This window comes from Pollachius pollachius (assembly GCF_949987615.1).
Source record: "Pollachius pollachius genome assembly, chromosome: 13".
In the NCBI taxonomy this organism is placed as follows: Eukaryota; Metazoa; Chordata; class Actinopteri; order Gadiformes; family Gadidae; genus Pollachius; species Pollachius pollachius.
This window is the reverse complement of record NC_136946.1, coordinates 10,397,728-10,410,838: the sequence shown is the minus strand read 5'-3', so window position 1 is coordinate 10,410,838 and position 13,111 is coordinate 10,397,728. Positions and strand designations below refer to the sequence as shown.

Here is a 13,111-nt window from a genome sequence, read left to right as displayed (position 1 = left end):
ATAATTATAATAACACCAACTTCAGAGCCATGCTGTAGTTCACAAGCCACATTGCTGAGTGAGTTCAGAGTTAATGAGTTATTACCAGCAACAAGACAGTAATAGTTTAACATATACAAGCCATGGAGCCCATTTTCTTTAATGTTTTATAAGTAATTGCCGTCGGCCTCTAAGACCAAACATAACCACCTTCATGAGTGATTCAAATATTCCTTATAGGGAATTTTGAAAAAAGAAATCACACTGGAATGTCAATGGAAGGAACAGCTTTTCAAAGTAATGTCACATTGCATCATGGCCGTCTTTAACTTCACAGTGCAGAGTAGTTTCCTCATTCACAGTACAAGGGAAAGGAGATGAAACTAATTTAATAAGAAGACAATTTTGGAAAACAGTCAAAGCTATAAAACTATTTTATTGATAACGGTGGGAGTGCGTGTGAAGGATGGCTGGTTTAAGCACCTGCCGAGTTTGACTGGACCCTGGGGCTGGGGGAGGCTGCACACCTGATACACATTAAACCAGCCTTCACGCACACACTCTAGGAGAGATCTCCTGCATGGAAGAGTGAAGCGCCAGCGCAATGTATCATAACCAACAAACTTCTACAATAAACCGGATTTCAACCCCACCACCCTGCGTGCTCTAGTCACATAGGTGGAATGTGGCAGCCACATAGGTGGCGTGTAGTAACAGACATTGCAACAGTAACTGGTGCATTTTTCTCAGCTTAAGAACATGGGTATAAGAAGAAACTTTTCGCTAACCAGCTATGCTAAATTAATAGGAAAACCTTCCTATGCTTAACAGGGAAAGGTATTCTGCTGTAGTTAAACATTCAAGTAAGATGTTGGATACGTGTGTACTGTGTAAACAAATTGGTGGGGTTGGGGGAGAGGATAAAGGCAGGTGACTCAGGTGTTTAAAGGGTGTGTGCGGTCTGGTGACCTGATGTCTCTGACAGTGTGGAACTTGTCAATTAACATAAGGCAGCATTCCAGGTTTTGAGGAATATGCCCCGGGCTGTTGTGCTTCCATCATATCTCAATGTGTAATATATCTCGGTTAAACACTTTGAACCAAGTTTTCCCTAAGCAATGGTCTTTGAATGAAAACTAACCAACCAAATCAATGATCCATTGTCCTTGTCGGACATTTAAACCACCAGGGGGCCACCTGCTGTTTGAAGAGCCCAGAGCGGAGAGTAACCGCAGGGTTTCAAGAGATAGGATTTCTCAGTGTGAGTGAGACGCAACCTGTTCAGGCTGTTCTGATTAGAATAACAGACATCTACTACATATACCCATGTTGTTTTTTAGCAGACTCTACAATTAAGCAGCAGCCTGATGGGCCTTTCCACAGAGGTGTTGTTATAGGACAAACACAGGTGTCGCTAATTACACTTATTATGGGTCTGTTCCATTCCTATGAGTGACACCTGTTTGTCCAACAATGAAATGCCTTTGTGAAAAGTATATTCTAAAGGTGGTGAATGGTGGATCAACAAACCCGAATGAAACCCAAGGATGGACTACGCACTAGTGTATTCATTAAATGTGTCAAAGCTGACATAGTATACACCCAGGTGTGAATGAGATTAGCCGTTACAAGCCGTTTTGAAAATCGGGGTGGGAGTGTCCACCTAGTATGATGGATAGATGAGCAGCGTTTGCTACAGTCCACTGGGTAGGCTGGTTAACTGATCTATCCAGCACTTATCTAGGTGGGCACGCCCACTCGGGATGTCAGAAGAGGCCAATTTTCAAAACGGGTGGTAACGGCCAATCACACTCACACCTAGTGGTGTAATATGCCACCTTTAACATTTGGCCGGGGAAGGGGGTTATGTGAAAGTTTTACCTACGAATTAAGAGGTGAGCTTGTTCCATCCATGCCGGCCAGGCAGAGGGGTGGGGTTAGTTAGTGTGCGCGGGGCACAGGGTGCAGTAGGCTCATGTGCTCGGCGTCGTTGAAGGGCAGCTTGCGGGTGGAGTAGTGGTGCACCACCTCCGGGATGCTTGGGAACACACAGCGGCTCTGGTCCAGGGTGTAGCCGCTCTCCTTGGTCTGGGCTACGATGATGTGAACGCACCCCTGGCTGGTCCTACGCCACACACACAAAAACCCACAGGCTTCATTCTCTTTTTCATCTGCAATAGTATATAGGTATATAGAATACACTGAGGTGTTTAACCTTAATGGATGTATATAACAATCTGTCTGTTGAGTTGAACCATGGTGATTGAGCCTATGGCCCAGTGATGAAAGACCTTGAATTTGCAGTATTATCAATATTAAAGGTACCAATGGTGTCTGTGGTGACCCCATTAGAATCTCTTTGGCGATAAAATTACACCAAAGTTTATCGGCAAAGAGAAGAAAATCCGAAATATCTGCGTTTACCGAATACACTTTTATTATGTGCCGAAATAAGCCGAATTATACTATACATTCACTGAACTTGCATATAATAAAAATACAAATCATGAAAACATGAAACTTTTAATTCAAGACATTAAACAACATTTTAGGTCTCAAACTCAGACTTTAAGAGGAAATGCAATTGCAACGTGTACTCACTTGAGGGCGATAGAGTACTTGCTAGTTCCTGATTCGCTATTCCTGACCAAGAAGCTGGCCTCTTTGCAGGGCTGTAGCTCAAACTCTGCCTCCTGGCGGCTGACACAGCCATGGTACCAGCTGAGACAGGGAGCAAACCAAAGCATTATAGCTCAACTATTTTTGTGCTTAACATATACAATGGTCGCTGACCTGCACCAAAATATTCTACAAGACTAACAACATATGACAACACTTCCTTCTTTGTTTTCTTTTTTCTCTCTTTCTTTCTTCCCATTTTCAATATCATTCTACATTTAGTATTTCACACAGTTATTTAGCATAGTGATCGAAAGGGACAAGTGAGGATAATCAAAGCAGACAAACTGGAGTCACGAATTATACAGTAAAAACAAATAGGCTACTTTCGGAAACCATGGATGAAGGCATCCATCCAAGACCCACCTCTGCTTCTCCAGGGGCAGCACTGGGTCCACCGAGCAGCTCTCTGCGTCTGGGCTACAGCTAGCGGGTGTAGGGGAGGGGGTGGACAGGGTGGGTGTGGAGCGCAGAATCTTCTGAGTCCAGCTCTTCTGTTTAGCGTGATGCTGTAGGGGGAGGGGGGCCGGCGGGTGCTGGGGGTGCCTGGTGAGCGCGTGGTGTCTGGGTTCCTCTCTGGCCAGCAGAGGGCGCCCAGCGCTATCAAACTGTGCTGCAGGGAAAGAAAGGTGAAACGCGGTTTATTAAACAGGCCTGCATCTACGATATGCCGTTTTACATATTTAAAATACAAAATGCAATGCAGTTTTTAGTGGATATTAATCACACAGAGGGCTACTGTGATCCATTATGTCATCGGATACAGATCACAGGTATTCCAGTTCCACAAACAGTTGTAACACCTCTGTTTGTGGCGCGTGATGTCCTCTGAGCTTGCACACCAGGAACACAGGGTTCCAGCAGCACGTTGGCCTAACAGAGCAAAACACCTTCAGCTGCTCCCCACCTGACAGAGTTTTGACAATTTGTTCTTTTTTCCATTCCCATGGCAACTCGTACTCCGCGGGAGGCCTGGGGTCCGGCTCCAGCCATGTCACCGGACTCTTCTGACCTTCTCCACTGAAGCCCTCGCCGACACCGCCACCTCCGTCACCGCCCCCGCCCTCGTAGGGCACGTCGTATATCTGCTGTGGGGAGGCGGGGGGCACCTCCTCAACCGGGGCCTCCTCCAGGTCACCCAGGACACACACCTTGAGCAGGTCCTTGGAGCCCCGCCGTCGTATCTCTGGAAACACATCTCACCAGTGTGACCCGCGAGAAAAGATCTAACTCAAACTCTCAGAGAGAGCCAAGCAGAAATGATGTCCTACACCGGGGATCGACCGACTTGGTTCTAAATGACCAAGCACACTAAAACGATGAGTCACAGGCAATGGTTAACGATGAAAAGCTGCATGAAATGAGTTTGCCACATCATAGTCACGTCATAGAACTCTGCTTTCCCAAGGAACCCTGGAGGCAGAATGAGAGATCATTCATAAACCAAGACCGATTCACATTAAGGCCTATGGCTCAGCCTATTGTTTGGTCGGTAAAAACAATAGAGTGACGGAATGAGAGATCAAGAGACGCCAGACCAGTGGTCTTCCTTGATGGTGGGAAGTTTATCGAAACACTCAGACCAGCTAACACGGTGGGGGGGGGGGGGGGGGGGGGGGGGGGGCAGTATATCCAAGGGGAGGAACTGTGGCTTAGGGACCAACTTCCTTTTGGGAGAATAGCACCAGGAAACAGCGACAGGAAATAGGAAGTAGCAACAGGAAACTGCACCCATTGTCCTATGGCCGGGTGCTGTACCGTGGGCTTCACCCCAGAGAAGCAGAGACAGCTGGAACAGAGAGTTCCCAAAGCCCTCTGGCTCAGCTGACACGTTGTCATCAAGAGAAAAAGGAAATGCACACATCATCCAAATAAAGGGCCAACTACTCTTGGTACCCAATACCAACCCTGTCAAATCTCCCCCACAAAGAACCCTGAAGGTCCCTGGTTCCTCTCGTAGGCGTACTGGTCCCTTACCGGTGATCATCTGCTGTGCGTCGTAGGGCTCCATGTAGCCGTCGTTCTCCCCCGCCCTCTCTGCCTCTCTCTTCTTCTGGGCATCGAAAGGGTCCGCATAGTCCTCCAGGATCACCACCTTGGAGGGGAGAACACAGCCAGGTGTCATCTCATGGTTTTCGGCTTGGTTTGACCTGCTGTGAGACGAGACTGCTTCTCGTTTGGGCGATCTGTTTTGAAGTTTTATAAAAATGAGTTCAGAAGACAATATGATTTAAAAAAACACACTGCACCAATGTGTATTCATTGGTGCAGTGTGTTGTGGGTTTGGCTGTTGTTGATGGGACTTTAAAAAAAAGGATGCTTTCCACAAAGGGAGAACAATGGTCAGATAAGCAGCAGCCGCGTACGAAAATAAACCCTGAGCTGTTCTATTGTAAACCTCTGCTGTCCAGCAGGCTTCATGGCCCATCCCAGTGGTAAAGTGCCTGTTCTCTTTTATGGCGGTTACTATTTGCTAAGATACAAATCTCTCACGGTCTACTGCACGCTCGTCGCGGTTCGGTCCTTATCTTCGCTGTAGTCCACTGTAGGTCTAATCCTCTGAAATGACCATGTGGAGGCCTTAAGTGTTGTAGGACTATACAGGACTCTGATTCATGTCTCAACTGCAAAAGGAACAACCAACCACATTGCCGGAAGGATAACACACACTGGGGCACAGACACACAGACACAGACACAAAGACACAGGCACAAAGACAAAGACAAAGACACAGACACAAATTCACATAAACACACACACACACACACACACACACACACACACACACACACACACACACACACACACACACCGCACATATCAAATAGTTCCAAGATCAAACTATAACAAACACGCTAAGTGGTTCTGCCGGGGGGATTTACCATTATTTGAAACATAAAACGCCACCCTCTAACTGAAGTCTCTCCTTCCCCCCATCTCATCAGTTCTCTTTAGTCGTCTCCTTGCCTTTTCTATTTATCTTCTTTTTATCTTTCAGTCTCCCCCCAAGGCCACCTGGAGGGTTCCTGTGTTAACACCTGAGTGTCAGATCACACTGGGGAGGGGTTGGAAGAGAGCAGGAGAGCATTAGGGATGAGCTGGAGGGAAATACTGGGGAATACCGGGGACAAAAGGGAGGGAGGAACTGACGCAAGATCAATTTTCAGACCTTTGATTGGGTCTATAAACATAATTTCATCATGTGTGTTTCAGAATCATGTGGCAATAGACAATACAAATCAATAGGCGACCTACATATATAAGCATAGTAATAAATAGTAGGCAATAATGGCGCATAAGCTCATTGATTCTTACTTCTGCTTTGAATGTACAATTACTAGTACTTAATTAGGCTATACTGATGGATGTCAATTTAATTATAAAGTAGGCCTACAGTTGGCTATTATCACTTACCGTTTCGGTTTTGTTGGGTGATTGGGGTTTCTCTCTCTGAGTTTGGTCTACCACTGGAGGGGTAATGGCAGCGCTGTTGAAGTTTGGAGTTTTGTCTTGTTTGTCCACTCTGATCAGACGACTGATGTAAGCGTTTGCTGAACTACAGCTCTTTGATGTTCGCTGCTGTTGCTCTTCAGCGACACACTCTGTTTTGGAATTTTTCCGACTTTTGCCAGGTAGAAGACTATCCCAAACCTTCGCCTCCTTAGGGGAACTATTTTTTTCGGTTTTACCCTGGTCAGGGGCAGAATTCTTTCGATTCCTCCCGGACAAGAGAGAGCCCACTCCGCCACCTCCGCTGTCAACAGATGAGTTCTTGCTCTGACCTTTGGAGCTCACCGCCTTGGTACCGATGCTTTCCACCATCCCCAGTTTGCCTCTGGATTCCGAACGCGTCCTGTCGGCCCCGTTCTTCAGATTGATGGGAAATTCTTTGAACCACTTTGCCATTTTAACTAAGACAGAATTAAAAATAAAAATAAAAATACCGTGACCCAGTTTACCAATGCGGAGGAGACGCACCTTTCCAAATAAGTATTTCTGACAAAAAAAACGTCCGTTTCGTTTGGTCTACTTCTTGTATTGAAAATATGCCAATCACGTTAAGGCTCTAAAAGCATGTATTATACTGTAAAATGTAAAGTAGCCGATAGGCCTAAAGTTAAATAAATACTAAATGAGCAAATAAGCACAGCCTATATTTTGGTAAACATATTATCTATTTAAGCCATTTGGCAAAAAAAAAAGGATTTTCTTTCTTTATCCCATTTGTAGTTCTTGAGAATATGTTCCTTGTTCCAATACTTATTCTCTTTGAACGAATAGATGCCTCTTGAGTAGGGAGACTCCAAACACTCGGAAGTTGTTCTTGCTTCTGATTTGTGGTCCCATTCCAATGTTATCTGGTAGCCTATTTTACAACTTGCCACTGCCGTGCGAGAGCTAGTTGATGCGCTTCAACATGTGAGGATTTGTGAAGGTGTGTGTTGGGACTGGGAGTGGGTTTTGTGTGTGTGTGTGTGTGTGTGTGTGTGTGTGTGTGTGTGTGTGTGTGTGTGTGTGTGTGTGTGTGTGTGTGTGTATTTGTGCGTGTGTGCGTGTGCGTGTGTGTGTTTGCGTGCGTGCGTGCGTGTGGGGAGGGGGCGTTCTGAGAGGTGCTGCAGCGGCTGAAAAATCACAGCAACAGTTATGGTCCGAATAAAGCCAATGGACTCGTGAGTGCGCGAGTGGGCTCGAATTTATCTATATGCATACCATAATAATAAAATGAAAGGTAAACCTATAAGTTAGAGCAACTGAAGTTTTCTTGGAAAGTTTTGCGGACACGAGTACCTACCCATCACTACTGACATATAAGCCATGGCAGTACATTCACAACTCAACGGATCGTTTAAAAAATACATATATAAAATTGTTATTGACGTGAACCGTATGTTTAATTGGTGATATCGACAGTAAAACGAACAGCGGCACTAATTAATCTCATTAAGAATTGTTCCAAAGCGTTTCGTTCCAAAGTGGTTTGGTCTGGGCTGTGCCACATATGCAGATGACAGGGAAATAGGGGACACATTATTAGAACATATGGAGAAATTATCGTACAAGACTCACGACTCCCTGTCTTTTCTTTATGTCTTAAATATTATGAAAATTATAGCTTTAGTTTTTGACGTTTAAAATATTTGTATCCAGGTTTAATCTTTAACGACACCCCCGTTTATACCCAAAGTTGCAATGTTCCGCGGTGTGCAATACCTTTGCCTGTCCCTCTTTGTCCGGTGGCGAAAGGCCATTATTATTATGGCAAAATTTGCGTTTTTAAGCGAAAATAGATAAGTGTTGGAACGAAACAGCAGATATACACTAGAGGTGGACCGGTTTACCTGCAATGACTCAACAGAGCGTTTCATTTTAAAGGACAGCAGAGCAACGGAGAAGGGTATAGTTTGCTCTAAAAAGACTGCAAGCTGGCTAGCTAATTCCACTAGCATGCTAACGTTGGCTTGAAAGCTAATGTTAGCATGGTAAACACCATATTCCGAGTACACGCCGATTGTTTTATTTTAAGGGGGATACAATGAGAAACAATGGTCGTAATAGTTGATTTATTTTATGCATCCTGTTTTTGAATAGCCATTTACATGCCACGGTTATTCAGTGAATTATACAGTCTACCTAGCTACTCAAATTGGATAACGTGGCTAGCTAGTTAGCTGAACTTTGGCTAGCTGGTTAGCTGAGCATTGGCTAGCTAGCTGGTGCTAGCTAGTCTAGCAGCCTCACATCTGTTAGTAATCATCTCAGAAAGTGAGGAGGGGGTTTCTTCAACTTGCATGCACTGATTAACCGGCCAGGTAGCAAGCAACCCGTTTCTCGGGCAGCCGAACCTGTCGTGTGCCTACTAAAATATATCTGTTTTATAAAGCTAGAGCTAGCGCTATACATTTTTGTGCAATTTGTTGACCAAATCCCGGCGTGACAGACAGCGTGGTGAAAAATTTGCAGCTGGAAAGTACATTTCGCAGACCTGGGCAGGCGAGATAATAGGTTAAAATACGTTATCCTTATAAAGCCGTCGCTGCGAACGCCGATACCTGCCCGGCTATAGCCGTCAAGACTATAGCTGTCGTCCTTTTTACCTTTTTTCTTGCACATGAAGGGTGATATGCAAAATCACCCACACTCTTATTAGCTAATGGCTACCGAATCGGGGAGACTACTGGCGGGACAAGGTCAAGGAAAACGAGGCAAAGGTAGGAATAAATTTCACCCATCTCCAAATCCGATCGGAACCATCCATTACTACGCTGGAAAGGGGCTGTTCTGGTGCTCTTCCCAGTTCCCTAATTGCCTCCCCATTCCTAAACTTCACGACTATCTCTCGGTGGTGGTTGTTTTTAAAGTGGATAAGTGATACGGCGGGCCATTTCTTTCCTGCTATCAGTGTAAACTTTGTATCCTCGTTTTCATGTCTTCGTCTTCTCCTGTCCCTCATTGATCTTACCTCCTCCTGCCTCTGTTTTCGGTCTCTCCCTATCTCGCCTGGGTCATTTGCGAGTCATAACCTTGGTGATGATAACATCTGGATGCTCAACATCTTGTTCTCATGCCAGTCTATGTCCCCTCATTGAATCCATCTCAACTTGTAGACTGGAAGGAGAGGGCCCTAGGTCAAAAGCTGCTACTCTGTCACTAAGGGGTATTGGCCAATTCAAATGTGATGTTTGCAGGTTATTGGTTGGTAGATAAAATGTAGAGGCAGTAATTTGTTGTTGGCGGATTTCCCAAATACCTCGTTCCATTCATACTCTCAATTTCAGCCTCACAGATGAAGAGCCCGGAGAAAAAGAAGCGGAAATCGAACACTCAGGCAAGTAATGCCCTGATCAGTTTATGTCAGTGTGTCCAATGTTAATTCCGCATTTCTATGTCCAATTTAGACATACCAGTGTTTTTATCATGTTTCTGAAAAAAACCCTTTCATTGTGTTCACATCCTTGCCCTACACCTGCAGGCGGCTGGGTTTTCCCATCTCTCCGAGTTCGCACCGCCTCCCACCCCCATGGTGGATCACCTGGTGGCCTCCAACCCGTTTGACGATGATTTTGGTCCCCCATCTCGACCCGTTGGAGCAGGCGGTCCAGGAGGGTCTCCGTTTCTGCCCGGCCAGGGGGCGCCTGGAGGCGGTGGGTACGGGGGCGGCGGCAGGATGGGTGGAGGAATGGGCTTCATGGGGGGGCCGGGTGGACCGGGTGGTGGGCAGCCCGGACGGCGGCCGCCTTTCGGCCCTCCATCCAATGCCGGACCTCATCACCAACTGAGCTTCGGCGGGATGCCTGGCTTTGGAGGAGGCGGGGGGGGCGGTCCCGGAGGTGGTGGATTTCCACCAGGTGGCCCGTCCCAATTCAATATGCCCCCCAACTTTAGTCCACCCATGCACCCAGGGCCAGGTTTCAACCCCATGCTGTCTCCAGGAGGAATGGGGGGGCCTGGCGGAGGGGGACCCCCACACCCTCGGTTTGGCATGCCCCAGCAGCAGCAGCATGGGCCAGGAGGCCACCCGTTCAACAGTCCGCCGTTACCTGGTGGGGGAGGGCCAAGGGGACCCCCGCATGGCCCCATGAACCCCATGGGGGGAATGCCTCCTGGAATGAACATGATGGGGGGTATGGGTGGTGGCCCTGGTGGAAACATGGGGGGAGGGCTGCCAGGTATGCCCCCACAAGGACAGTTCCCGCCCTCACAAGATGGCCCATACCCTGGTCCAAGTCCTCCAGGACCAGGGAACGAGGAGGGCAAGAACTTTGGAGGAGGTCCTCAACCTGGCCCGCAGCAGCAACCGCCTAACTTAAACCCAGGTGGCCCCCCTCCTAACAACACTACAGCTGGGCCTCTCCCGAACTCTGGTCCTCCGCAGCCTGGGGGAGGCTTTCCTGGCCATCCGGATGCCCCGCAACCCAACCCCAACACGCCCGGCCAGCCTCCCTCTGCTTCCTCCCAGCCTAATCCCAACTCGTCACCCACCGGCCCTCTAAATGGCTCAGGCCAGCCCCAGCATCCGCCACCCAATCAGCTGCAGTCCAGTAATCCCACTAACTCAAACAACTCCCAGCAGCAGCAACCACAATCCACTCCTCCTAACTCCGGGCCAGGATCCAGCCCTTACATGCAACAGAACAACACTCCAGGTTCTGGGGGTCAGATGGCCAACGCGCCCCCCAACTCAGCCCAAAACAACATGACCAACAATGGAGGTAACACCCCCGGCAGCAACCCCAACCCCCCGTCCAACTCCACCTCGACCCCCAACACCCAGTCTCCCCTGCCCTCTGGCCCAGCGCCCCCTTCCACCGGTCCAGGCTCTGGCCCTGGCAAACTGGGGGGCCCCGGCATGGTGTTCCCGTGCGGCTTCTGCCTAGCGGAGGTGCACGACGACCAGGATGCCATCTTGTGCGAGGCGTCGTGCCAGCGCTGGTTTCACCGGGACTGCACGGGCCTGACAGAACCCGCCTATGGGCTGTTGACCCGGGAGAGTAATGCCGTTTGGGCCTGTGACTTCTGCCTCAAGACCAAGGAGATTCAGGCCGTGTACGTCCGCCAAGGCCTGGGCCAGCTAGTGGCAGCCAATGAGGGCTAGGGGCTATGGAGACGGAAGACGCGTTGTACAGGAACGACGGTCAGCGAGGCAAAGAGACAGTATTTGCTTGAAATCGATGCCGTCTGTAACATATGAGCTACGTGCTGAACCTTCTCTTCACTTGCCCTTTACTTGCTTGATATACAAAAAAAATAATTTGTCCACATCGTTGCTTATCCATATACAGCACTTTTAGTGACCCTAGGCAATTACCTGTTACCCTCGCTCCACAGCCAGTCATACCATGCAGTGAATGTCAAAAGCCCACAATCCTTTTTCGATATCTCCCAACCAGCATAGCACTGACACCAACACACTACCTCGCATACTTTGAGACTGACTAGTGAAGAAGCTCCTGTACTAACAGAGACTGACTCAGCCCGGACGAGTGTTGAGGCAGTTGTCACGTTCTAAAACACTAAGGCAAATGAAAAGGGTGACGCCTTCACACAGTAAACCCGGGTTCTGTGATTTCAAAGAGATATGCTCCTACACATTTTTAGGAAATAAAGGTTTTTGATAAAGTGTTTGACAACTGGTAAGGACTTTAGCTATACCTAGTGTGACGAATGCTTGTTTTATCAGAAACTCGACTGCAATCAAATTTGTTTACTTAAGCAGCCTAGGAAAGTCTTATGGCTGATATACAGTCAAACTAACATAGGCTAATTCATCTGAAATACATAAATAGTGCAAAATGACCAGTAGCATTCAAGTGTCCAGTGCCCACATAAAGCAGACAGTAAAATATTTCACTTTCCTTATGTTTAACCTGACTAAGTGCTGATTTTATCCAAAGGAGACCCGACTTTACCCATAAGCTCCAGAAAATAACTGCCATTTAAAATGTTAACTTCAGCACAGAAGACAAGCCTGGACTATGTGCCTGTCCATTATGAAATGGGGAGACTAGTGATGAACAAAGATGAGAGTATGATTCTTTTTTTTTGTTTTAACTACATTGAGTCAACCGTTAGTTTTTTTTATATCAGTCCAGACTACACACTAATTGTGGAATCAGTGCTTTTGGGTGGTGTTGGCATAGAAAGTAGTGGCATCATGTTATAACCGATGTGCATCATATTGTTTCTCTCTTTGAGTTGCATGTGAACCAATGCAGTAACTTGTCATTTATGTTGAGTGCTGGTCTCTGCTAGGGGCCTTGAAGTAGACCAAATAACTAACAGGTGAAAAGTGTCCATTTCCCCCCCCCCACCATTTCCGCTGTCACGGTCGACGATGTTTGTAACTTTCTCCCTCTTTTTCTCTGTTCTTTCTTCATTCGATGTCCAAGTTGCCTTGTTTTCAGTTGATCCCTTGTTTTGTACTGGTATCTGTGCTGTTTGATGTGCTCTCTGTCAACCTTTGGTGGAACCAAGGGGGAAATCAGTGAACCTTATGAGTTGGGGAAGGGAGGAAAGGTACTGAACTCTGAAGTAAAGACTTGTTTTTTTACTTGTCCATGTCTGTTTTATTTTTCATTGGTTGCTAATTGTATTAAAATGTGGTCTTACCGACCCGCTAAAAGAGGTTTTCCCATCTTATTTCACTATTATATGTTTACATATTTAAGATGGATATAAGCCATACAATGAGCTGCTAATGATAGTCTTTTCAGATAAAACTTAAAATACAATCTGCATGCTTCAATGATAAATTGCACTATTAAAAACTGAATGTACCATATATATTTTTTAATGTTATGTATCAAAAAGAAGGGTAATAGTAGGTGACATGGGTAAAAAAAATCTTGTGAAACTGAATGGCAAACTTAAGAGACTACAAATGACTTGAGTTCGATTATTAAGTCTATTTAAAATCGGTATAGGGTAGTTAATTAAAAGAAACAATATGGAAATC

At 46.6% G+C, this 13,111-nt stretch overlaps 2 protein-coding genes across 2 annotated transcripts; one reads left to right on the top strand and one right to left on the bottom strand.

Moving 5' to 3' along the window:
* Window positions 1-1,737: 1,737 nt before the first annotated feature.
* Window positions 1,738-6,564, bottom strand: LOC307084534 (SH2 domain-containing adapter protein E-like; the record flags this gene model as incomplete). The annotated part of the gene is made up of 6 exons (XM_079748954.1): window positions 1,738-2,104; window positions 2,581-2,700; window positions 3,025-3,271; window positions 3,566-3,844; window positions 4,636-4,753; window positions 6,073-6,564. The coding sequence occupies 6 exons, from the start codon at window positions 6,562-6,564 to the stop codon at window positions 1,921-1,923; spliced, it is 1,440 nt and encodes a 479-aa protein (XP_079605080.1). The 3' UTR covers window positions 1,738-1,920.
* Window positions 6,565-7,883: 1,319 nt separating this feature from the next.
* On the top strand, window positions 7,884-12,710 carry pygo2 (pygopus homolog 2). The gene is made up of 3 exons (XM_079750150.1): window positions 7,884-8,867; window positions 9,435-9,484; window positions 9,629-12,710. Exons 1-3 carry the CDS (start codon window positions 8,810-8,812, stop codon window positions 11,249-11,251), a joined length of 1,731 nt encoding a protein of 576 aa, XP_079606276.1. The 5' UTR covers window positions 7,884-8,809; the 3' UTR covers window positions 11,252-12,710.
* The last annotated feature ends 401 nt before the right edge of the window (window positions 12,711-13,111 follow it).